The following is a 25829-nucleotide window of genomic DNA, read 5'->3' as shown; positions in this document are numbered from 1 at the left end:
AAATAGTCCTGAAGAGGAAAACATACATTTGCAATCGATTAAAGAATTAGTTTGTGCCATTTTGAGGCAACATTGGGGGAAAATCTCTCACCCAAAAAAAGAGGCACAAAATGGCGACCTCCTGTGGCCACCTCCGTTTCCACAGGCTGATAAATTCTTTATATGGAGCTTGGACACCCTCTTCTGGCGGCTTTTGGGTGCAACACGGTTCTCAGACCAAACATGTACAGCAAAATACATTGACATGATGGAAGGAAGTGCTACAATGTGTCTTTTTTTTTTTCGGTCAGGGGCGGTCCTTTAGTGACGTCACGTACGGACTCCTCACCAACTCGAAAACAAGACTTCCTGAATATTCAGAGCGAGTCATAAAACGTAAAATATAGCTATATGCGGTGGAATCTTATTAAAATACGCTCAGTAGAAGTCATTTGAAGCCATTTTACAAATTATGGACACAACATGTCCGGAGACGTTGGTTGTCCTTTAAGGCTTAGAAAATTAGAAAGTAGAAATTTATTTTTTATGGGAACTGGGAACGGATTATTCTCATTTTAATGGTTTCCTAGGGGAAATTAATTTTTGGGATACACACTTTTCGCCTTACACACTGTCCGGGAACCAATTAAGTTCGTAAGCCAAGGTATCACTGTACTATCCTCAAGCAAGCAAGGATTGTACCCTCTTCTGGGGACGCATGGTACTGCACCCAATCCACATATTGTTTTGTGGCTAACATCTTTTATTTTATTTTACCACAACTTTTTTAGAACATCCTTATTAACAAAAGGGGGGGGGGGGCAATCAAAGCAAACAAAGACTGTACGTCTGCGTCATCACCAGTTTTTTCCTATATGCTAATATATTTGCATGGTGTCTGTTTTTTCTCCATGCTAACATATTAGCATGGAGGAAAAACTGAGGTTGACGTGCCATTTTGGTTGTGCTCGTCCACTTGAAAGCAGCTCTTGTTCTCATGCTAATGCCCGCACACGCACAATGAAAACGTCACTGGTCGAACAATAAGGCGTTTTAGCTCTTGACGTCTCGTGTACATTGCAAGACGCAGACGTGCTCACTGCAAATGTACAGTCATGTGAACTGCTAATGTTAAACTCTGCCCACCCAAAGTTGGCAGCAATACGTCTGTGTAAGCTCTCAGTCGTACAGGAGTGGTCCACCGATGAGAAGGTTTTTTCAGCCGTCATCTGTACTTTTTGAAGGTGTCGGACGTTTCGCCTCCTATCCAAGAGGCTTCGTCAGCGAACTAAAGTCTGACTGGTCGTATCGGCCCTATTTATATATCCCTAATGTCCGGACATGGCGGCGCCGGACACAGCTATGATAGGTCCCTACTCTCAGGTTGGGGGGAGCAGAGGACCACTCGCTGTGGCCCCACTGATTGTTGTTACATTCCTGACTAACGACTGGCCTATTTGCCCCACTCCCAGCGGTATCACCTCATCAGCATTACGAATGTTGCCTAACCTGTTTCGCTTAAGCAGGCTATTGTATGAACGATCCAAATTGAACCTCACCCCACCAGACCGGTTTAATGAAGGATTTTGTTGTTTTATAAGAATCACTTCTTTTACCCCCCTTTCAAACCATCTATGTTCTTTCGCTAAGATTTTAACCTCATTGTTGTCAAATGAGTGGTTGCTAGCTTTTAGGTGCAAATGTACTGCCGATTGAGGCCCACTAGTATTATCCCTGCGATGTTGATAAAGTATTTTTTTGAGAATTTGTTGAGTCTCCCTAATGTACTGCTCTTTACAATTTTCATTCTTACAATGTATTGAATAAACTACATTACTTTGTTTTTCATTTGTAATGTAGTTTATTACTGTTTTTCATTTGTAATGTAGTTTCTAAACAAATTCTCATAGGGACATGTAGGGACAATCAGTGGGCCACAGGGAGTGGTCCTCTGCTCCCCCCAAGGGACCTATCATAGCTGTGTCCGGCGCCGCCATGTCCGGACATTAGGGATATACAGTAAAGTCTCGTTATTATCGATATTCAAGGGAGTCCGAAAAAATATCGATATAACCGGGACTATCGATATATCCGACCCTGTTTGCATGTAATTTTCTCCGTGCGTGCATAGAAATATTATCGATATAACCGGGACTATCGATATATCCAATATCGATATAACGAGACTTTACTGTATATATAGGGCCGATACGACTAGTCAGACTTTAGTTGGCTGACGAAGCCTCTTGGATAGGAGGCAAAACGTCCGACACCTTCAAAAAGTAGATGACGGCTGAGGAAACCTTCTCATCTGCCCCCCCAAAAAAAGAAAAACAGTCCACTTTTTAGCGCCCTTTCCCAATATGCCAATCGTTGGTATGCTAACATGTAGCAATCTAGCCATGGAAAACAGAAGTAGAATGAAATAACCTAGCATAGCTAACATGTTGATCGTAGGTACGTTAGCATCATCAAGCTAGCAGAATGGAAATCAGCTAAAGTGTGATTGAAATACTGACATCTTTCATGTGGCGCGTTTATGCTCAGCTGGGACGTCGCGGCGGGGGGTCGGGGGAGGGTCGGTGGGGGTCCTGGGGGGGGTCCTGGGGGGGGTCGGTGGTGAACGACAAACAATGCCGCGCTTGACAGTGGCACACCATGTGACAACACAACGGCAGGCTTACATTTCCAAATTTGTACTTTGAAGGCACCATATTTTAAAGTACATGTACAGGTACTATGAAGGCATACATTTTGAAATTACTTTATTTTCCAATTTTAAAAAGTACTTCATTTGTATGTTTTTTTTAAAACATTTGTTGCGTTTCAGGACTGTCGAACAGTTGTTTTATGAAAAGAAATACAGTGAGACCTCAACTTACGAACACCTTATATTCCGAACTTTTCGTCTTATGAACGTCAAATTTTAGAACGATGCTAAATCAACCATTGCTACCATCCTTCGCAAGAAAAAAGCCATTAAAGGAGCGTGTTTGCTAAAGGTGTTTCCGTGCTCTCAAAGCGAAAGTCTCTGGCAATCCAAGAAGTTGAAAAACTTCCGTTAATTTGGATTAACGAAAAGCAGCTGTCCGGCGACAGCGTGAGTAAAGCTATTTTATGCGAGAAAGCATGGCTAATTCACGCCGATATCGTCATGCGCCAACCTGGAAGTTCGGCGCTTATTGAGGATTTTAAAGGCAGTAACGGATGGTTCGAGAACATCTGAGGGCGAGGAGCAAGAGATGGCTGCAGAATCAAGTGAGCTCATAAGGGCAATGTTGGCAAAGACTCTCCTTCCATAAGCCATCAACGACCATCAAAAAGGTAAACAAAACTTTATTTAACAGCAGTTTATTTCTTTAATTACAGTCCTCATGTAATGTGCCTCTCTTTCCAAACAGCAAGTCCCTTCGACCTTCGACCTCCAACGCCAAACCATCAAGCCATCAATGACCATCACAAATGTAAATAACGTGACTTTATGATACAATGCAGTGTATTTCTTTCATTACAATACAATACCACATTTATTATACATAGAATAAGGTATGTTGTGTGTCGTTTTAAGGCTTATTTAGTTGAAAAGTATATTTTATGGAAACCCGGGAACGGATTATTCCTATTTTAATGGTTTCCTATGGGGGAAAAAAATTGAGATACACTTTTCACACTCTCTGTCTGGGAACCAATTAAGTTCGTAAGTTGAGGTCTCACTGTCTGGGTCCTAATGTTTTAAGTCAAAAATAGATTTACACTCTTAATTTTTAAAATACATTCAGCAAATATTGATCATTTTCGGGCATTGACAATCAATGGTTGATCAAGAAACAAACAGAATTGAATTTCAAACTTCTTTATGAAATACTTTTTTTTAAATCCAGTATATAATAAATGTTATTTATTACAGAATTCACCACTTGATTTTCATGTTTTTTGAATATAAAAATATTAAAATATTATAAACAAATTGAAAAATTACTTTTTTAGGACATTTTCTTGAAAAAAAATGCACTTATTTTGAAATCAATGACATTACTTTAAATTTTCCAGAATTTGATTTCAAACCACTTAATGAAATACTTTTTTAAAATGCAGTATTTAATAAATGTTATTTATTACGGAATTTACAATGTAATTTTCATTGTTTTTTTTGCATTTAAAAATACCAGTATAGGTAAAAAAAAATTGCTTTTTTAGGACATTTTCATGAAAAAAATGCACACTTATTTTGAAATAAATTACATGACTTTAAATTTGACAGAATTTGATTTCAAACCACTTTTTGACATATTTTTTTAATCCAGTATTTAATAAATTTTATTTATCACGAAATTTAGAATTTTATTTTCATGTTTTTTTTTGCATCTACAATATATGTAAAAAATTGAAAATATACTTTTTAGGACATTTTCATAAAGAAATGCGCACTCATTTTGAAGGTGATTTAAGTCTATGTCCTTTCTTTTTGAAATATATATTTTTTAAATCCAATATTTAATAAATATGTTTTTTTACTACGGAATTTACTATTTGATTTTGAAATATATCTAATATTTTTTTTATGTAAAAAGATATGTAAACAATTTGAACAATTACTTTTTTAGGACCTTTTCATGAAAATATATGCGGACTTATTTTGAAATAAATGACATTACTTTAAATTTTTGATTTTTTTTAAAGGTGAATTAAGTCCATGTCCTTTGTTTTTGAAAAACTTTTTTAAATCCAATATTTAATAAATATGTTATTTATTATGGAATTTACCATTTGATTTTAAAATATATGTAAATATTTAAAACAATAAAAAAAATAAAAAAATAAAAAAATAAACTTTCGTATGCAGAGGCAGATGATCGATGCATTAAAATATCAGCCCTTCTCAGTAGTGCTTAACTACCTCCGTCCAACATAACAATAGAAGAGAGAAAGGCGTTAACTACTCTACAAAAAGACAAAAATATTACTATTTTGCCAGCAGACAAGGGCAGATGTATAGTGCTTCTGTCTCCAAAAGTTAGAGAAAGGAAAACATATAGAAAAACAGATGCATTTTAGATTATACCCGGAGAGGCCACGCCATGTATCTATGGCCTGCCAAAAATACATAAAGAAGGGTTCCCCCTCAGACCCATTGTTTGTAGCATTGACTCCTCTACTTACAATGTAGCCAAAATCTAAAAACGATCTTAGCTCCACTGGTTGGGAACACAGAATATCACGTAGAGAACACCACAAGGTTTGTAGAGAGTATCAAAGACCTCATATTGGAACCTGAGGAAACATTGGCATCTTACGATGTGACTTCTCTTTGTACATCGGTCCCCACCCCAGTAGCAGTATCAGTGGTAAGGACGAGAACGCTGGCATGAAAGAACCAAACTTGAACCAGACCACATCTGCCAATTATTAAAAATATGCCTTAATACTACGTATTTTCAATTTAGGGAACATTTTACAGACAAATTCATGGTTGTGCTATGGGCTCACCAGTTTCACCCATGGTGGCTAATCTGTAGGAAGAGATGGAGAAACAGGCCATCACATCCTTCCCGGGGACAAAACCTAGACACTGGTTTGGATAATTAAAAAACAAGAAATTCAATCCTTCACTCGGTAGACATCAACATTAAATTTAATCAGCAAAAATGATGAGGAGTCTCCAAAGAAAAAAGAAGAGAAGCCACAAGATAGCGAGGACATTAAAGAGAACCAACTAGCCTTTTTGGATTGTAACGTAATTATAAAAGAGGACAGAGCGCTAAAAACAGAAGTCTTTAGGAAGGCTTCACACACTGACCAATACTTACTTTTCGATTCGAACCATCCTCTACAACACAAACTAGGAGTTATCAGAACTCTCCAGCATAGGGCTAAACTAATACCAACAAACGTTGAAGGTCGAGAAAAGGAGTCAAAACATATCAGGAGAGCACTCACAAACTGTGGGTACCCTCAGTGGTCTTTAAACAAATGTCAGAAAGAAAGAATAGGGAATGAAACCAAAAATTCTGAAGATACAAAAAGGAGAGGAGTAGCAGTACCTTACATTGCAGGAGTTTCTGAAAAACTACAAAGAGTCCTTTGGCAACACAAAATTCCTACTTATTTCAAACTGATAAACACTTTAAGGCAAAAATTAGTGCATCCAAAAGATAGGCTACCAAATGAAAAACAAAGTAATGTGGTTTATTCAATACATTGTAAGAATGAAAATTGTAAAGAGCAGTACATTGGGGAGACTCAACAAATTCTCAAAAAAAGACTTTATCAACATCGCAGGGATAATACTAGTGGGCCTCAATCGGCAGTACATATGCACCTAAAAGCTAGCAACCACTCATTTGACGACAATAAGGTTAAAATCTTAGCGAAAGAACATAGATGGTTTGAAAGGGGAGTCAAAGAAGCGATTTTCATAAAACAACTAAATCATTCATTAAACCGGTTTGGTGGGGTGAGGTTCAATTTGGATCGTTCATACAATAGCCTGCTTAAGCAAAAGAGGTTAGGCAACATTCGTAATGCTGATGAGGTGATACCGGAGGGAGTGGGGCAATAAGGCCAGTCGTTAGTCAGCAATGTGGGACAAATCGGTGGGGCCGCAGGGAGTGGTCCTCTGCTCCCCCCTACCTGAGAGTAGTGACCTATCATAGCAGTGTCCGGCGCCACCATATCTGGACATTAGGGATATATAAATAGGGCCGATACTACCAGTAAGACTTTAGTTTGCTGAAGAAGCATCTTGGATAAGAAGCGAAACGTCCGACACCTTCAAAAAAGTAGAGATGATGGCTGAAGAAAACTTTTCATCGATAAATATTTTTTAATTTAAAAATATATGTAAAAAATTGACCAATTACTTTTTTAGGACATTTTCATGAAAAAATGTGCACTTATTTTGAAATAAATGACATTACTTTAAATTTTTAAAGGTAAATCAAGTCCATATTCTTTGTTTTTGCTCCCCTGAGTCAAAAGTGGCTGAACACAAACTTTTCAGTTGCTGTCAATCCACATCGAGCTGGCCATGACGTCCATGGGGCGGGATTGGGGGGGGGGGGGGGACTCGTGGGGGGGGGGGGTCGCCAATGACAATAGGCCACTTGAAGTCCAGGCCAGTGTCGCACTCATTGTGACAGGGGACCAACTTCTGGACGGAAACTTGCTTGCTGGGATTCGAGCTTATTCCACAAGGGTCATCTTCAGGTGGGAAAGTCATTTCGACAACCGGTAAACACTCACTTTATATACATTATTTGCGTAAATTATAAAAATTGATGACTAAAAAAACTAACACAGATGGAAAAAAAAATCTGCCATTTTATCGAACAAAAAATTTCTTCCGGTCTCATAGTATAATCCAAACAAGGGCACGGAAAATATTACTGGACCCTCCGCACCTTGCCCACCACCATTTCCAGCAGAAAATCCTACTGGACCCTTCTCACCCTGCCCACCACCTTTTCCAGCGGAATATCCTACTAGATCCTCGGCACCCTGCCCACCATCTTTTCCAGCGACTCCCCTCAGGCAGGCGCTACTGATCCAAGCTCTTAACTCTTTAAATAGTAACCCAAATAGACTGTATAGTGCCTCTTTGCAATTTTTTTGATACTAGAGCAGCGTGTTCTACATGCTTGGCAATAAACATGATTCTGATATGCATTGTATTGTGTGTCTGCGCAGGCCGTGGGCCTCGTTAGACGGCGGAACCGCAGTGGGATTTGTCCATCAGAATGTCGGGACGCACGGCGGGCGCGGGCGAGGCGACCGAGAGCCGCTTCCACGTGGACGTGGTGCGCGAGGACGAGTCTCGTTCCCGGTTCCGGTTTGGCTTGAACGACCCCGACTCCAGCGACATCGGGCTCCCCCCGGATGTTTTCCTGGAGCCAGACGGGCCCCGGTGTGACTCAGTCAGCCTGCACTCGACGGGTACAGGGCAGACGCAAGTGTCGGAGACGCACTCCAACACGTACTACATGAGGACTTTTGGACACAACACGGTGGACGCCGTGCCGAACATCGACTTCTACCGCCAGTCGGACGCCACCCTCGGCGAGAAGATGAACAGACCTTCGCTCGCTGAGCTCCACGACCAACTGGACAAGGTCGGTGCCACAAAATGTCACTCGCCGCCGCACGCTACCGATGGGAAACTTGATGTTCTAATCTAACATCTAAAGTCTTGGATGGACCAACAAAGGGAGCACAAAGGAGTCTGTCCGTGTGACTCAACGTGTGTCCTTTAGCACGCATCCTTAGCATGTGTGTGACTGAATAATAATAATACAGTAAAGTCTCGTTATATCGATAGTCCCGGTTATATCGATACTATTTCTATGCACGCACGGAGAAAATTACATGCAAACAGGGTCGGATATATCGATAGTCCCGGTTATATCGATATTTTTTCGGACTCCCTTGAATATCGATATAACGAGACTTTACTGCAATAATAATAATAATAATAATAATCCAATTAATTTTTAAGTACCTTTCAAAACTCTCAAGGTCACTTTACAGTGACAGGATACATTTTTCTGTGGGTGAGCAGCGGCAGCCACATGCACCAGCGTTCACTCAATCTGGAATAATTCAAATAGATAGAAAGTTAGCTAGCTGGCTCATGGATAACTAATAGATAGCTAGCTAGATAGATAGCATATAGATAGCTAGTTAGGTAGCCAGCTAGATAGCCAGTTAGCAAATAGATATCAAATAGATATGTAGCAAGGTAGCCACCTAGATAGCCAGCTAGAGAGCTAGCCAGCTAGCTAATAGATAGCAAAGATAGCCAGCTAGATAGTCTGGAATAACTCAAATAGATAGTTAGTTAGCTGGCTAATGGATAACAAATAGCTAGCTATATAGATAGCTAATAGATAGCATATAGATAGCAAATATATAGCTAGTTAGGTAGCCAGCTAGATAGCTAGTTAGCAAACAGATATCAAATAGATATGCAAGGTAGCCAGCTAGATGGATAGCGAGATTAGCTAGCCTATAAATGACTAATAGCTAGAGAGCTAGCCACTAGCTAATAGATAGCAAATAGCCAGCTAGGTAGCCAGCTAGATAGTCAGATAGCAAGCTCAATAGCTAGATAGCTCAAGTGCGAATGGTGAGTCGGGCAATGAAGGCGTCACTCGACACGCACTCGGGCACGCGAGTCCAACGCAGGACTGGCATGGGTCTCGGCTTTTGGCCGTCCGCCATGTTCGTCAAAATCCGTAGACTTTGGCTCACTGTGACGACATTTTCTGCTGCCATTGCTCAGGATCCCCTGGACGATGGCATGGCCAACGGAGAGGAGCCATCGGCGGCCGAGGAGGCGGCGGCCCGGGCGGTCAAGGAGAACAAAGGAACCGCCGTCAAGTTCGGTTGGATCAAAGGAGTCCTGGTATGAACAGCCACACAAGACCAATCCCTTTCCCTTCAAGTTCAACTTGAAAAATTGCCCAATTTGGCGGGAAAGGACATAGGCCATTTTCCGCAGGTACGCTGTATGCTGAACATCTGGGGCGTGATGCTCTTCATCCGGATGTCGTGGATTGTGGGACAGGCCGGCATCGGTACATCGTCACTTCCGTTTCTTCGTGTCCTACATGAGCTAACGTTGCATTTGTGAGCAGGACTGACCATCACCATTATCCTGATGGCCACGTTGGTGACCACCATCACGGGTCTGTCCACCTCCGCCATCGCCACCAACGGTTTCGTCCGGGGAGGTGAAAGTCTCGCCAATCCTTTGCTCTCATTGACGAGATGGACGATGTTGGTCTCGCAACGTTCTGCAATAAGTTCAGCCGTCAAACTTGCCAGGCGTGTGTTTTCAGGTGGCGCCTACTACCTGATCTCCAGGAGCTTGGGTCCCGAGTTCGGGGGCTCCATCGGTCTCATCTTTGCTTTTGCAAACGCAGTGGCGGTGGCCATGTACGTGGTCGGCTTTGCCGAGACGGTGGTGGAGATGCTCAACGTGAGGAAGGCCTCCCGGTCGGCCCTGGCATCCTTCGACCGTGGGCGCTTGGGACCCCTTTTCTTCACTGTCTTGTTCGGGCTGGTTTCCAGGACGTGGACGCCCTAATGACAGACGAGCTGAACGACATCCGCATCGTGGGAACGCTGACCGTCATCCTGCTGCTGGGCATCTCGGTGGCCGGGATGGAGTGGGAGGCCAAGGCTCAGATTGTGCTGCTGATCGTCCTACTGGCCGCTATCGCAAATTACTTCATCGGAAGCCTGTTACCTGCCCAGGACAAGAAGGCCAAAGGATTCTTTGGATATCGAAGTCAGGCAAATTTCAAGCTTATATCCACAATTTCAATTTCAATTTCAAATTTTAAGTTTATAACACAATGACAAACACGCCACAAATCGATCTTTGAACGTTCCTACAGACACCAGCAGATGATCCCAGAATAACTCCTGGCACAGAAGAGATACTTCAAGATAATCTCAGAATATTCGTGAGATATTTGAGAAGCGGTCAGGAAATCCGGTTCCATGAGAGCCATAACCCAACCGTCTTTGATCTCTCTTCTACAGACCTTATTAATGAGCTGAGCGTGTGAATAATTGAATATGTTGAAGTCAAGAGAGATCAAGATCAGGCGGGCGGAATATGGCTCTCAAGGAACCAATGTTCTCCAGCCCTCATTTGAAATTAGCGGATACCAGACTTACCATTCCTGGCACGTCACAGACATCGTGCAGAAATTGACAACCAACCATCGAGAAACTCTGGGTCCACTCTGGTCCCAGAGAGTTTCCAGGCACAAGAGTATTTATGCAGCCATCTTCAATTGATCCCAGAGAAATTACTCTTAGCTCATGAAAGGTCCCAACGGAATCTGAATGCTCATCTCGAAGCATTCCTGACACAGATATGATCTTACTTGAAGCCCTGCAGACAAACTCAACCACCATCAGACGATGTACCGCTCGGCACCTTCTCGAATTATCCAAACATCAAACCGATTTGAAAGTATAGGGTTAGGGTTTAGGGTTGGTGTTAGGGTTAGGGTTAACCGATAGCATCAGATCCCCGACAATATCCATCCCATCCAGACATCATCATTTCTTTTAATGTCACAGACTTCGGCAGCCATGATCCAGTAATCCCAGCAGAAGAACTCAGATCTCTTCCTAGACCTTTAAGCAGTTTCTTTGAACGTGTCTGAGATATTTTGTCATTTCTGCAGCGGCTATATTTTTGGAAAACCTGGGCCCAGACTTCAGGGAAGATGAGACCTTCTTCTCTGTGTTTGCCATCTTCTTCCCGGCGGCCACCGGGATCCTGGCAGGAGCCAACATCTCCGGGGACCTCAGCGTAAGTGCAACCAAAACGATGGCTTAGGAGTCATCGACGGTGTGTCGCAAATGATGAACTGTGAGGTGTAGTTTTGGTTCACTATAGAGTGGGTAGGGAGTGTTTGGCAACACGGGTCCAATCGGTGGTGTGGTATCCATCCTTGAAAGGATCCCCAGTCCGCCATCCCCAAAGGAACGCTGCTCGCCATCCTCATCACGGGCCTCACCTACGTGGGTGTGGCCATCTCTGCAGGTCAGCGAACGGTCTACGAAATCATCATTGTCATTTAGCATGGCGACGCTAACCAACGCACTCGGCCATGATCCCTCAGGCTCGTGCATGGTGAGGGACGCTACGGGCGACGTCAATGACACGCTGAGCGACACCGTTAACTGCACAGACGGCGCCGCTTGTACACTGGGGTACGAGTTCTCCATTTGCAAAGAGGGTGGATGCCAGTACGGACTCATGAATGACTTCCAGGTAAGATGGCCACCCGAGGCTGTCTACATATCTGGGGATGTGGGAAGGACAATGCCGTAGTTGTTGCACGTCACAAACCTCTTGTCGTCATGAATCGCCGCATTGTTGAGGCACTCCCATCAACGTGCACACAACCGACTGAAATAACGCAACACCATAAAGAAGGTGTAATTCCCAGCAGACAAATCAGCCCATTTCCAACGGAGCTTGTGTGACATCTTGTGCATTTTCTGGGACGCTACATTGGAGTCCAGACGTCTCGAATCAATACGGAAGGACTTCTCTAATCAATTGCAAACAGTTATGCTTTCCTCTTCAGAACTACTTGAATCATCTTCACAACTGGATGAATAACAAGAAAGCATCTTCTCTGAATCTGAACTCTCTGAAGCCATTGTTTTGATTCTGGAGCAAGGCATTTTGTGGAGTATCCTGGTGTGACGTCACGAACAAGGGGGCGGGACTTTCTGAATCTTGCCATTTCCGAGTGTATTTTGTGGCAGTTTTGGGAGACTTTAAGTCATTTTTATTGGTGTGTTGCATTTGACTAAAAATATCAGCCTGCGTGTTTTGGGTATTTTAGATGCTATAAAACATTTTTCTGATGTCAGTTAGGAAACAAAAAAATGGTATCGGTTGTCCCTTAAGGCTTATTTAGTCGAAAATTATGGGGTTTTTATGGTGACCTGGGAACAGATTATTGTCATTTTAATGGTTTCGTACGGGAAATACATTTTTGGCAGACAAACCTTTCACAGTACACACACTTGCTGGGAACCAATTAAGTTTGTGAGCTGAGGTAATGCTGTACAGGAAAAGTGACTTCCGATATTTGTTGCTAAATAAATCCCAAGAAGATCGTTGTTCCGATGGAGTACTCATTTAGCTTGACTCGATTTTGGGGGAGTGCGTCATAGCAAGCTAACTATAACAACCCGCCAAGATATGGCAAGCTAGCTACCGCCTTTTAGAGTGCGTCGTTGTTGCTGCATGGATAAACTCCCGTGATGTCCTGATGGTATAGATTCCATGAGTAGACAGAAGATGCTTGACAAAGTAGCATCCATCCTGGACGACTACTGGCATTTGATCGCACATGGAGGGGTTGGGGGCGTGGTTTCAACGACCAAGTGATTTTTCAAACCATTCATATTTGGGAGGATTGTCAGAAGTCAAATGACGAGCAGTCACCTTGCAGGCGATGAGTCTGGCATCGGCTTTTGGGCCCCTCATCACGGCAGGAATCTTCTCGGCCACCTTGTCGTCTGCCCTGGCGTCACTGGTCAGCGCTCCAAAAGTCTTCCAGGTAGGAACAGAACTGCTGAACCATTTAAAAATTAGATTAGAAGAATTAAGGAATTTGATTTTTAGGCGCTGTGTAAGGACAACATCTACCCGGGCCTGCGCGTCTTTGCCAAAGGCTACGGCAAGAACAACGAGCCATTGCGGGGCTACGTGCTGACCTTCTGCATCGGCCTGGCTTTCATCCTGATCGGTAGTCTCCCGACGACGACGTGCTTGCCTCGCCACATTTGCGGCTCATTTTTCTTATTCCGTCAGCCGAGTTGAACATCATCGCTCCCATCATCTCCAACTTTTTCCTGGCGTCCTACACGCTCATCAACTTCTCCGTTTTCCACGCCTCGCTGGCCAACTCTCCAGGTGAGCTTGAAGTCCTCTCTCGTGAAGGGAAAGCAGCGGGAGACAAAACCGTTGGCGTCATTACCCCTCACCGCCCTCGTCACCCCAGGGTGGCGTCCCAGTTTCAAGTACTACAACATGTGGGTGTCCCTGGCGGGTGCCATCTTGTGCTGTGTGGTCATGTTTGTCATCAACTGGTGGGCGGCCCTCGTCACGTTGCTCATCGTCCTGGCGCTCTACATCTATGTGAGCTACAAGAAGCCTGGTGAGCGTGAAGCGCACTCTGGTCCCCTTCCCCACTCCCCTCAGGTGCTCAACATTGCCTTCTTCCCATCCAAGACGTCAACTGGGGATCGTCCACTCAGGCGCTCATCTACAATCAGGCGCTCACGCAATGTCTCAACCTGACCGGTGTGGAGGACCACGTCAAGAACTTCAGGTGAGCTCAAATAGGGACTGTGTTGGAGCAAAAGACAAGACTCCCCAGATTCCACAGACATTATCGGCCGATATCAGGGTGTCTTTGTCCGTTGAGGTCTTTTTTTCTGCTACCGGCAGGCCTCAGTGTTTGGTTCTGACCGGGTATCCCAGCGCTCGGCCAGCTCTTCTGCAACTGGTCCATTCCATCACCAAGAATGTTGGTCTGATGGTGTGCGGACACGTCCGGATTGTACGTACCCAATTTTAAAAGTTCTCTCTGTCTCATGGCAACCTGATGACGAGCCCTTTCCGCCTCCCGCAGGCGTCTCGCCGTCCCAACGTGAAGGAAGCGTCGCAGGAGCATGCCCGCTGTCAACGTTGGCTCAACAAGAAGCGCATCAAAGCTTTCTACGCGCCCGTCTTCTCTGACACACTCAGACACGGCGTGCACTTTCTGCTGCAGGTGGCGATAATACCCCCCCAACGCACCGCCGCCTTCCCTTTGTTGTTTCATTGCTTGAACGGAGGATAGAGTGACACTGGTTCTTCCCGGTTCAGTCGGTGGGTCTGGGCCGCCTGAAACCCAACACCCTGGTGCTGGGCTTCAAGAACAACTGGATGGAGGGTCAAATGAATGACGTGGAGACGTATATCAACATCATCCAGTAGGAAATCCCTTTTGTGTTCCTCTCCTCTGTCGTCATCGTCTTCACTTGATACGTTGTTGCGCAGTGACGGCTTTGACCTGCAGTTCGGAATGGTGATCCTGAGGCTTCCTGAGGGTCTGGATGTCTCTCACATCCAAGGACAAGGTCAGTGGCAATGATGGAGTTTCTTCTTTTGAGAGGAGGGGGCTTTCCGAATGTTTATTCCAAAGAGAAGGGCGGAAAAGGGTCTGTAGTCCCGAGACAGCGGGCAGGACCGGAGGAGGTCAGAGGGGTGAGATGAGCCCAGGTCCTTTTTCAGATTGTAAAACTAATCAAAAGCAGTTCTCACATGTTGAGGAGATACCAGATGAGTGATGTGCTCCCTCTTACGAGTAGCAGTCAACTTGGAAGCAGCAGCTTTCTGGACCAAATGGAGACTCTTGATGGAGGATCGGCTGACTCCAAAGAGTGATTGTCCAGCATGTGTGTGGTTTCTTTGCATTCTTTGCAGACGAGCTGTCTTGCTCCTACGAGAAGCCTCCAGTTAGCAAAGACACCCCAGTGACTTTCCCTCTGACAAAGGACTCAGATTCAGATTCTAGCCCGTTCAAGACTGTTCGCAACCAGAGAAGCCCGCTCATCATCGGAGGTGATGGACCGATTATTATTTTGATTATAGTTATTATTATCGTGATGATTAGTATCCAGGCGCTACCTGGATTCACCTGTGACAAAATTTATAAGGAAGACTGAGTTCCCATCTTGGTTACTGAACAAATGAACTTGACAAAACCGTCAATCTGTGCATAGATGGCAAAGAGGTTCTGAGTTCAAGTGATCAACGCCTTCAAGAGTCCAGTCAGCAGTTCAAGAAGAAACAAGGGAAAGGAACCATCGACGTCTGGTGGCTCTTTGACGACGGAGGTCAATTTACAATTCCATACATTCATCCATTTTCCAAACCGTTTTATCCTCAGTAGGGTCACTGGAGGATGCTGGGTCTATCCCAGCTATCTTCGGCCACTAGGCGGCGGACATCCTGAACCGGTCGCCAGCCAGCAAGACACACAGAGACAAACAACCATCCGCGCTCACACTCATACCTAGGGACAATTTTGACTATTTCGTACATGTTTGTGGGTTTAGGGTTGACACTGCTGCTTCCCTACCTGCTGACCAACCGGAGCAAGTGGGCCGACTGCCGCATTCGAGTCTTCATCGGAGGAAAAATCAACCGCATCGACCACGATAGACGCATGTCAGCCTAGCGCGCACCCGTCCGGCACCTCGTGGGACTGGGGAGCACACTGACAGGGGGGGGTGTTTGCGTAAACAGGATGGCGACGCTGCTCAGCAGGTTCCGGATCGACTTCTCCGACATCAACGTTCTCGGGGACATTAACACCAAACCTAAGAAACACAAGTAAGTGACAATGGAGACGTGTGCACACTTACCTGTGTAGCCAAACTAAACACTTTTGGTTGTAGCAAGTTGTGGTTCAAGGCCCTGGTCGAGCCGTACAGGTTGAAGGAGGAGGACATGGACCAGGAAGCGGCCGAGCGTCTCAAGGCCGAGGAGCCCTGGAGGATCACCGACAACGAGTTGGAGCTCTACAAGGCCAAGGTGACGCTGACCGCGTCCGCCATGCGCGCAGCCATTTTTACTAGCTAGCTTATGACACCTACGTTTGTTTTCAGAGCAATCGGCAGATCCGACTCAACGAGCTTCTGAAGGAACATTCTGGCGACGCCAAGCTCATCGTCATGTGAGGAAACTTCGAGTCTTTAAACATACCTGCAAAAGGAGAAAACGATGAAATAATAATAATAGTAATACAGTAAAGTCTCGTTATATCGATATTCAAGGGAGTCCGAAAAAATATCGATATAACCGGGACTATCGATATATCTGACCCTGTTTGCATGTAATTTTCTCTGTGCGTGCATAGAAATAGTATCGATATAACCGGGACTATCGATATATCCGATATCGATATAACGAGACTTTACTGTAATAATAATACATTTCATTTATAAGCGCCTTTCAAAACTCTCAAGGTCATTTTACAGTCACAGGATGAAGTTTTTCTGTGGGTGAGCAGCGGCAACCACACACGCCAGCGTTTACTCAACCCGGAAGCCAATATACAGAAAGCTAGCTCACCACCTAGTAGATAGCAAATAGATAGCCAACAACCCGGAATAACTCAAATAGAGAGAAAAGCTAGCTAGCTAGCAAATAGCCAGTTAATAGATAGCTAGCTAGCCAGATAGCAAGCCACCTAGATAGCTATATAGCTAATAGATAGCTAGCTATATAGCCAGTTAGCTAATACACTGAATGTCACTAATTAAATACACAGAATTGAGTAGCATATTTCCATCTTTACGTGTAAGAATGACATATTTAATTATATAAAGTTTTGAAGTACTCTTGAGTTGAGAGTAGCGCGTCAAGCAATTAGCGACATGAGCATGTGACAGTAAAAGCTTTCATTTTTGTTGTGTTTCAGGTAATTACATCGTTTCCATTGTTTTCTTTTCCGTATCAAAAAACGCCAAATGTGATGGTAAAAAAATCTGCTTAAAAAATGATTGTATTTAACCTCGGCTGAAAATGGGTTCACAACCAAACCGAGTGCACTTGAATGCACCACTCGACTCCCCTCCGCTTTCTTATACGTCACTTCCTTGTTTCGCATAGTCATTGTTAGCGACGCATTATCCTCATCTAGCGTTTTCTTTCGATTCCTGCCAACGCCAGAAATTACATTGGACTCTTTCTAACATTGTTATAATGAATATTATAAACTAATCAAGTGTACTTTCCTTTTACAATTGATCAGGACGATGCCATTGGCGAGGAAGGGCGTGGTTTCTAGCGCCCTCTACATGTGCTGGCTAGAAACGCTGTCCAAGGAACTTCCTCCTCTATTGCTGGTGCGAGGAAACCACCAGAGCGTGCTCACGTTCTACTCTTAACACACTAAAGTCAAACTTTTTACTTTAGAATCACTTGCTAAGTTTTTAATCAGCTTTTTTTTGCCACCACCCCCAACAAAGTATTTACCACATACTCATTTAACGGTTTGTTGACATGAATCAAACGTGGAGAAAGAATGTGTCCATATGTTATCATGTTATATTTTTAACATTGTGGAATAAATAAACTACGAAATGCACCGTGTCTTGTAGTTAAATTTTTTTTAAGTAAAACGACAAAAACAATTCTGCCTGCGTTCACAACAAACCACAACGATGCTATCAAAGAACCTGGAATAATGTCAAGTCCCGAGAAAAATGGTCAATATTTGTGTTTGGAAACGGGTATTGTATTACAAGAATTTGGCGAGGTAAAAAAACAAGTCAATCCCGAATCTTTATACATGAAAAATATCAACAAAGCAGTACAAAATCTCGCATGTACATCGTTGAATCTTCTTTATTTTTCGTTTTTTTTCCCTTCAGGGGTCGCCATCGCGAAACGTTGAATAGCTGTGTTTGTATTATTGTTTTTTATATGTTCTGATAGGTGCTATTAGCTTGTTTATTTATCGTAATATACGGCGAATGGCGTTGTTCCGGATGCAGGTGTTTCGACAAGTTGCATTGACTAGTTTGAAGTTGGGTTTCAATGACGTGTCCCTTCTATTGGATGTTCACCTGAACGCACCTCATCATGACGTCACCTGTAATGCAACAGGTCGATCGTCGAGCTCGTCGTTCGACGGTTTCCGGTGACTTTTGCCATAAATTGTTTAACACCAACAACAACTTTCATGTTGTATTTTTCTGATTTCACAAAGTCGGCCAGTGATAGCATCCCAACGCGGTGTTATCGAGCGAGTTAGTCTGGCTTCCTTTTGGAGAACAGAGTAAGATTTTATGTTTTCACCTCGTCAAGTCTCAAATGTCGGACAGAAAATTCGTGATTCCACAAATACTTTCGTGTGCTTGTTGCCGGTGACCGCGAATAAAACAAATAAAAGTAGTTCCGTGTCTGCAGTAGTTTTAACATTTAATTCCGCTCCGATTCTTTCATGTTTTCACTTCCCGAGTCAACTAGTTTTAAGATAACAATTTGAACGACGCCATTTAAATATTACACCCGCCCATTTTTTTTACTTTCGTTTTACTTGATGTCAAATTAAAATGACAAACATATGTTATCCGTTTACAATGGGGATTTAAAGGACAAACGAGAAATGAGAATAATCCGTTCCCAGTTCCCTTAAAAAATAAATTTCTACTTTCTAATTTTCTAAGCCTTAAAGGACAACCAACAAGTTGTGTCCATAATTTGTAAAATGGCTTCAAATGACTTCTACTGAGCGTATTTTAATAAGATTCCACCGCATATAGCTAAATTTTACATTTTAAGACTCGCGCTGAATATTCAGCAAGTCTTGTTTGTGAGTTGGTGACGAGTCCGTACGTGACGTCACTAACGGAACGCCCCTGACCGAAAAAAAAAAGACACATTGTAGCAATCCTTCCATCACGTCAATGTATTTTGCTGTACTTGTTTGGTCTGAAAACCTCGTTGCCCCCAAAAGCCGCCAGAAGAGGGTGTCCAAGCTCCATATAAGGAATTTACCAGCCTGTGGAAACGGAGGTGGCCATTTTGTGCCTCTTTTTTGGGTGAGACATTTCCCCCCAATGTTGCCTCAAAATGATAGGGAATAACTTATTTAATTGATTGCAAACATGTATGCCTTCCTCTTCAGAACTATTTGAATTATATTCATAACTGGATGTGTAACAAGAAAGCATATTCTCCGAATCTGAAGCCATTGTTTTCATTCTCTAGTAATGCAAGACGTCTTGGCGTGACATCACGAACTGGGGGCGGGACTTTCTGAAAATGCCCAATTCGCAGCTCAATTTTTTGCAGATTTTGGACACTTTAAGTCATTTTTAATTGGTGTTTTGCATTTGAATAAAAATATCATACTGCATGTTTTGGGTATTTTAGATGCTATAAAACGTTTTCCTGATGTCAGTTAAACAAAAAAGTGACGTCGGTTGTACTGTTGTAATGTATTATTATTCTCAAGAGATGCCCCAGTACTGTATTACCTCATGCATCGTCCGCAGGCAAAATGTCCGGCGTGCCCGAGGAGGAAATCGTGGCCAAGTTCCTGTCCGCCTCATCGGGCGGCGACCAAGCTCAGGTCACGTCGCTGCTGTCCGCCATCCCGTCTCTGCTGGAGCGGACCGGCCCCAGAGGATGGACAGCGCTCATGCTCGCCGCCAGGAGCGGACACGCCGGCGTGGTGCAAACGTTGCTGCAACATGGGTAGAAATAATAATAATAATAAATTTGATTTCTAAGCGCCTTTTAAAACTCTTAAGGACACTTTACAGTCACGGGATTAGAATTTTCTTTTTGTGCGGGTGAGCAGCGGCAGCCATTCGCGTCAGTGTTCACTCCGCCCGGAAGTAACACAGCAGAAAGTTATAAAAGGAAGAGGAAAGGAAAGAAAGAAGTAGAAAAACAAAATACAGGAGCTGCAGGAAAGGCAGTCACTCTCGCGGCGCCATCTTAAAGCCAAAAAACTAAATAACAAATAATATGACAACACAGAGTCATTCATTCTTCAGCACTTGCTGTACCCTCTTTGTGACATGAAGCATGTCATAGTCACTCAAATTCCAGAACCCATAAAATATTAAGTTTTAGGACTAAATAAACATTCAATGCAGCATACCAAACCTTAGATTCTCTTCTTTCATCAGAAAAAAATTCCTAAATTTTATGGGTCTGGGGTTATATGAGCTTGAAATGAGGGCAGATGTACAAAATACAATGCAATACGTACCAATATGTATATATTGGTTTATGTAGCACTTTAACAACAGCTGAAGCTGACACAGAAGGGGGAAAAATGATTTCCCAGCACCAATGTGACCCAGGATGTTTGCATAAGTGTGTACCCCCCCTCCAAATGAAGTGTTGTCCTTCAAACTTCTCGTTCTTGTTTGAAGGAGCGACAAGAGTCGGGTGAACGCCAGTGGTCAGAGCGCGTCCGACGTGGCCGCCTTCTGGGGTCACCAGCACGTCTGCGTCTTACTGGGTGACCAAAATGGCATCGAGGAGGAAAACTACTTTGGGAGCGAACCGCTGGACCGTCTCAGCGCCAAGCGGACTGATGTCGCGTGGCTGGAGGACAGGAAGAAACATCCAACCTCCGTCTTCTTGCTCTTCAAAGATCTTAGCCCCATGCTGCATCGGGACCAGCAGGTTGCAACAGTTTTTGATTTGAAGGGGGTTGTGGGGGGCCTTTCATAGTCTTGGAGCAATGCTTTTAGTCTTGTTTCTTAACTTCATTCTTTGCACATCTTGCATTGGATTAGCCTTTATTAGCCTTGCCATGGAGAAATAGACATTACACAGCAGCAAAGTGAGGAAAGGAAAGGAAGAATTAGAAAAACAAAATACAGGAGCTGCTGTAAAGGCAGCCCCTCTCGCGGCGCCATCTTCAAAGTCAAAACAACAACAAAATATGACAACACAAAGAGTCATTCCATCTTAAGCACTTTTCTGAACCTTCTTTGTTGCATGAAGCAGTTCTAGATGAAAGAATGTCCTTTTCACCAGTGGATCAGGCACGTCACTGTGAAAATGCTAACAGGCGCAAAAAAGGCACAATGGCTGTCCAGCCATGACACTCCATCGAGCTGGCTATCTGTTGGCTATGTGGCTAGCTAGCTAGCCATATAATTGAGTCATGAAACACAATGGCTATCTAGCTAGCCAGCTAAGTTTCTATCTTTTTGAGTTATTCCGGTTTGAGTGAACGCTGGCGTGTGTGGCCGCCGCTGCTCACCCACAGAAAAACTTAATCCTGTGACTGTAAAGTGACCTTGAGAGTTTTAAAAGGCGCTTAGAAATGAAATGGATTATTATTACTCGCTAGCTATCTATCTATTAGCTTTATGGCTAGCTAGCAAGCTAATTGAGTCAGGAAACATTAGCTATCTAGCTAGTTATTGGCTATTAGCTATCTATTAGCTAGCTAGGTTTCTATCTTTTTGAGTTATTCCAGGTTGAGCGAACGCTGGCGCGTTTGGCTGCTGCTGCTCACCCACAGAAAAAATTTATCCTGTGACTGTAAAGTGACCTTGAGTTTTGAAAGGCAATTAGAAATGAAATGGGTTATTACTAGCTAGCTATCTATTAGCTATCTATTAGCCATATGGCTAGCTAGCGAGCTAATTGAGTCAGGAAACATTAGCTATCTAGCTAGTTATTGGCTATTAGCTATCTGTTAGCTAGCTAGCTAGATTTCTATCTTTTTGAGTTATTCCAAGTTGAGCCAACGCTGGCGCGTGTGGCTGCCGCTGCTCACCCACAGAAAAATTTCATCCTGTAACTGTAAAGTGACCTTGAGAGTTTTGAAAGGCGCTTAGAGATGAAATGGATAAATATCAAATGGCACCGACATTCCTCCCAAATCAAAAACTGCTGACATATTCTTTTGAGCGTTCATGGTTCTGTGCTTTCATTGATTGAAACCTGGTTTTGGACTCCCGTTCCGGCCTTCCCGCAGGGTCTGCAGCATTTATGTCGGCTGGGCTACGAGGCCGTCAAAGATCTCCTGGATAAGCCGGAGCCCACGTTGGTTTTCTTGGGAGTGGAGAAAAGGAAGAGCGAAACGGCGACAGAAAATCCATCCGAGGAGCACCTGGCCTGGTTCGCCATCAGCAGCGACGAGGACGAAGCCGCCCTGCTCGCCCGCTGCCCGGACGGGAAGCACAAGTGCTCCTTCGCCTCGTCGCCGCACCGTGACCTGCTTCGACTCACCTACGAGGACGCCGGTACGGTTTCGGAAATTGCCGGCCTTTGTCTTCGTTCCACGAGTTCTTCATCTTGTTGTTTCTTTCAGGCGTGCTGGCGCCGGCCCGTGCCCTCCTGGCCTGGCACCAACGCTACGCTTTCTGCTCCACATGCGGCGGCGCCACCGTCTCCGAGGAAGGAGGACACAAGAGGAGCTGCCGGAAGCAACAGTGCCCCAGCAACAAGGGGGTACACAACACGTGCTACCCACGTACCGGTACGCGCGCACACGCTGACACGGATTTAAAGTCACAAAGTGCGCCCCCCCCCCGCAGGGCCAAAAGCAGCCATTATCAAGAAAAAAAAAAGATAATGCCAATTTTCTAAAAAAAAAAAAAAAATAAAAATTCAAAAATGACTTTTTGGTAGTTAAAATAACACCTAAAATGGTGATTTTTGAATAAGCCCCCCCAATTTTCTGAAATGGCGATTTTTTTTTTTTTTTTAATTAGATAATGGTGATTAATTTTTTTTTTTTACAAATGTTTAAAATGATTTGCTAGTCTTCAGAAAAATGCAAACATTTTTACATGAAACAAATCTAAAATGGAGATTTTTTTTTTAATTCTAAAATGGCGATATTCAAAATTGAAAAACAAACCTAAAATTGTGATTTTTTTTTTTATATTTTAAAATTCTAAAATAGTGATTTTCTATGTTTAAAAAAGTTTCTCGAATGACAATTTTGTAAAGTAAAAAAAAATGTGATTATGAATTTTATAAAAAAAATCATCAAAATCATGCTGAATTTCTACATTTTTTACAAATTTCCTAAAAGGACGATTTGTGAATTTAAAAAAATGGTGATTTTTGAATTTTTAAAAGAATTCTAAAATGGCAATTGTATTTTTTTCGTCTAAAATAGTGATTTTCTAAATTTAAAAACAAATCTAAAATTGTGATTTTTTTTTCATTTTTATAATTCTAAAATGGTGATTTTCAAAATTTTTTAAAAACATTTCTCAAATGACAATTTTATAAATTAAAAAAATAGCGATTTTTTTTAAAAATTTATTAATTTGGAAATTCTTTTACAAATTTTCTAAAATGATGATTTGTGAATTTTAAAAACAATTCTAAAATTGTAATTTGATTTTTTTTATTGTAAAATCACGATTTTCTTAAAAAAAGATCTAAAATAGCAATTTTGTTGATTTTTATAATTCAAAACCGATGATTTTTTAAATGTTAATTTTTTTCTGAAATAGCAATTTTATAAATTAAACTAAAACTAAAATAAATTAAAGTCTAAAATGGTGATTATCGATTTTTTTAATTCGATTAATGGCAAATTTCAATTTTTTTTACACAATTTCTAAAATGCCGATTTGTGAAAAAAAATCTAAAATGGTGATTTTAGAATTTTAAAAAACATTCTAAAATGGTGATTTTCTAAATAAAAAAAATCTAAAATAGCAATTTTGTTGATTTTTTTATTCTAAAGTGATTTTCTACATTTTTAAAACATTTACTGTAATGGCAATTTTATAAAAAAAAAAGCCAAAGTGATTATTTTTTAAATTCGATAATGAATTTGTAAAATTTTTACTAATTTTCAAAAAATTACAATTTGCAAATGTAAAAATCTAAACTGGTGATTTTTATAATTAAAAAAAAAATCTAAAGTGGCTTTTATTTTTATACATTCTAAAATAGCGATTTTCGAAATTTAAACAAAGATCTAAAATAGCGATTTTGTTGATATTTTTAATTATAAAATGGTGATTTTCTAAATGTTTAAAACACTTTCTCAAATGGCAATTTTATTTAAAAAAAATCAAAAATTATTCTCAATTTTTTTCTCGAAAAGGCGAATTTCTAAACGTTTTACCATTTCTAAAATGACGATTTGCGAATTTGAAAAAAAATCGAAAATGCTGATTTTCTTTTTTTTTTTAATTCTAAAATAGCGATTTTTTAAATAAAAAAATACATAAAATAGCGATTTTGTTGATTTTTTGTATTCTAAAATGGTGATTTTCTAAATGTCCATAACATTTATCTAAAATAGCAATTTTATGAAAAAAAATCACAAATGATTATCAATTTTTTTTAATTCGATAACGGCGAATTTCAAATTTTTACACATTTTCTAAAATGACAATTTGCGAATTTAAACAAAACATTCTAAAATGGTGATTTATTAATTACAAAAATAATTCTAAAATGGCGATTTTAATTTTTTTTTAATTCTAATAGCGATTTTCTAAATTAAAAAAATATCTAAAATACCAATTTAGTTGATTTTTTTATTCTAAGATGGTGATTTTCTAAATTTTCAAACCATTTCTGAAATGGCAATGTTATAAATTAAAAAAAAAGATTTTTGAATTAAAAAAAAAAAACAACTAAAATGGCGATTTTCTACTTTTTTTTTAATTATCTAAAATCGCGACAATCAACAAAAAAAACAATTACTTTTGTTGAACTATTACAAAAAAGTGTATTGAAATGAATTGCTGTTAGGTTGGTTGCCTCCTCCCCACCAAATCTGCCCCCCTTTGCAAAAAAGTTTGGACACCCCTTCGCTAACCACATATACAGGAAGTTGCAGCGGGCGCGTTGCTTTTGTTGTTTACCTTGTTGTCATCTGTTGGATGGTTGTAGACCCCGTGGTCATCATGCTGGTGGTCCACCCCGACGGCAACCAGTGCCTCCTGGGCCGCAAGAGCGTGTTCCCCGCCGGAATGTTCTCCTGCCTGGCCGGTTTCATCGAGCCCGGTAGGCGCCGGCGCACACGCAACGGGCACAACGGGAAGCGGCGCTGATAGGAAGTGACCCTCAGGCGAGACGCTGGAGGCGGCGGCGAGGCGCGAGGTCCGCGAGGAGAGCGGCGTGACGGTGGACGGCGTGCGCTACGTCTCGTGTCAGCCGTGGCCCATGCCCTCACAGCTCATGATCGGCTGCCTGTGCGTTGCCGTGGCGACCCACATCACCGTGGACCGCAGCGAAATCGAGGAGGCCAGATGGTTTCCGCGGCAACAGGTGATTCAAACAAACCAGTCCGCTCATCAGTTTCACCAATGTTTTTTTTTTTTTTGGGTGTGTGTCCTGCGCTCAGGTGATGCAGGCGCTGCTGGGGGGAGGATCCGTCCCGGGTCCCGTCCAATCGGGTCTCGTCCTGCCGCCCAAGCAGACCATCGCGCACCAGCTCCTGCGCCACTGGATCGGTGCTGCTGCAAATTTATGACCTTTGACCTCAAATACTCCGGAACCACCTGACGTGGGAACAACCGTGTGTCATCAACAGAAAAAAAAAAAGTTTCTGTCAATGCAAATCCCACCTGATTTACCACCAAAATAAAAGCACAAAATAAATAAAATGCGAACCTACAAAATTTTTCACTCACTCGTTCTGCTTCCCGATTTTTCAGCTCCGTGACGGCGTCAAATGTAGCTTCCGCGTCACGATCGGGCGCAATGTCCTTGACATCTCCACATACAGGAAGTTGTTCCACTGGAAAGTTGCTCGCAAAATAAAAGAAAGAACTCAAAAGTAAAAGTGGAC

At 42.4% G+C, this 25829-nt stretch overlaps 2 protein-coding genes and 1 long non-coding RNA gene across 10 annotated transcripts; 2 read left to right on the top strand and 1 right to left on the bottom strand.

Moving 5' to 3' along the window:
• Window positions 1–7104: 7104 nt before the first annotated feature.
• Window positions 7105–17657, top strand: slc12a2l (solute carrier family 12 member 2-like). Of its 6 annotated transcripts, none has more exons than XM_088995172.1 (26): window positions 7105–7209; window positions 7666–8087; window positions 9257–9379; window positions 9476–9551; window positions 9612–9707; window positions 9816–9955; window positions 10048–10267; window positions 11181–11308; window positions 11458–11542; window positions 11622–11773; window positions 12972–13079; window positions 13145–13268; window positions 13334–13435; window positions 13524–13679; window positions 13754–13853; window positions 13973–14084; window positions 14157–14297; window positions 14393–14499; window positions 14567–14646; window positions 14993–15130; window positions 15292–15405; window positions 15628–15739; window positions 15818–15904; window positions 15970–16105; window positions 16180–16247; window positions 17328–17657. In XM_088995172.1, exons 2-26 carry the CDS (start codon window positions 7716–7718, stop codon window positions 17461–17463), a joined length of 3213 nt encoding a protein of 1070 aa, XP_088851298.1. In that variant the 5' UTR covers window positions 7105–7209; window positions 7666–7715; the 3' UTR covers window positions 17464–17657. The 6 variants fall into 6 exon arrangements, with proteins under 6 accessions (XP_088851298.1, XP_088851296.1, XP_088851295.1 ...); XM_088995170.1 differs by having other exon boundaries at window positions 9455–9551; XM_088995169.1 differs by having other exon boundaries at window positions 9455–9551; window positions 9612–9815; window positions 9900–9955.
• On the bottom strand, window positions 10097–19690 carry LOC148899719 (uncharacterized). Of its 2 annotated transcripts, none has more exons than XR_016114789.1 (4): window positions 19561–19690; window positions 16168–16276; window positions 15651–16062; window positions 10097–10225 (listed from the first exon to the last, which is right to left on the bottom strand). It is a non-coding gene; the product is annotated as an uncharacterized LOC148899719 (long non-coding RNA). The 2 variants fall into 2 exon arrangements; XR_016114790.1 differs by lacking the exon at window positions 19561–19690 and adding an exon at window positions 18377–18537.
• nudt12 (nudix (nucleoside diphosphate linked moiety X)-type motif 12) lies at window positions 18179–25666 on the top strand. Of its 2 annotated transcripts, none has more exons than XM_088995176.1 (8): window positions 18179–18356; window positions 19579–19780; window positions 20470–20725; window positions 22035–22302; window positions 22371–22538; window positions 24929–25042; window positions 25107–25306; window positions 25383–25666. In XM_088995176.1, the coding sequence occupies exons 2-8, from the start codon at window positions 19584–19586 to the stop codon at window positions 25509–25511; spliced, it is 1332 nt and encodes a 443-aa protein (XP_088851302.1). In that variant the 5' UTR covers window positions 18179–18356; window positions 19579–19583; the 3' UTR covers window positions 25512–25666. The 2 variants fall into 2 exon arrangements, with proteins under 2 accessions (XP_088851302.1, XP_088851301.1); XM_088995175.1 differs by lacking the exon at window positions 18179–18356 and adding an exon at window positions 18996–19122.
• Window positions 25667–25829: the final 163 nt, after the last annotated feature.

The sequence above is a fragment of the Hippocampus bargibanti genome, linkage group LG04 (assembly GCF_051943395.1).
Source record: "Hippocampus bargibanti isolate YZ-2025 linkage group LG04, ASM5194339v1, whole genome shotgun sequence".
Classification (NCBI taxonomy): domain Eukaryota; kingdom Metazoa; phylum Chordata; class Actinopteri; order Syngnathiformes; family Syngnathidae; genus Hippocampus; species Hippocampus bargibanti.
This window is presented reverse-complemented; position numbering and strand designations above follow the sequence as displayed.

Excerpts from the sequence above, each read along its gene's own strand:
- slc12a2l (XM_088995166.1), top strand. The coding sequence starts at position 7,716 with ATGTCGGGACGCACGGCGGGCGCGGGCGAGGCGACCGAGAGCCGCTTC. Across the intron at positions 13,080-13,144 it reads GCGCTCCAAAAGTCTTCCAG|GCGCTGTGTAAGGACAACAT; the intron begins GTAGGAACAGAA and ends TTTGATTTTTAG. Across the intron at positions 13,436-13,523 it reads CTCGCTGGCCAACTCTCCAG|GGTGGCGTCCCAGTTTCAAG; the intron begins GTGAGCTTGAAG and ends TCGTCACCCCAG.
- nudt12 (XM_088995176.1), top strand. The coding sequence starts at position 19,584 with ATGTCCGGCGTGCCCGAGGAGGAAATCGTGGCCAAGTTCCTGTCCGCC. Across the intron at positions 22,303-22,370 it reads ACTCACCTACGAGGACGCCG|GCGTGCTGGCGCCGGCCCGT; the intron begins GTACGGTTTCGG and ends TGTTTCTTTCAG. Across the intron at positions 25,043-25,106 it reads GGCCGGTTTCATCGAGCCCG|GCGAGACGCTGGAGGCGGCG; the intron begins GTAGGCGCCGGC and ends AGTGACCCTCAG.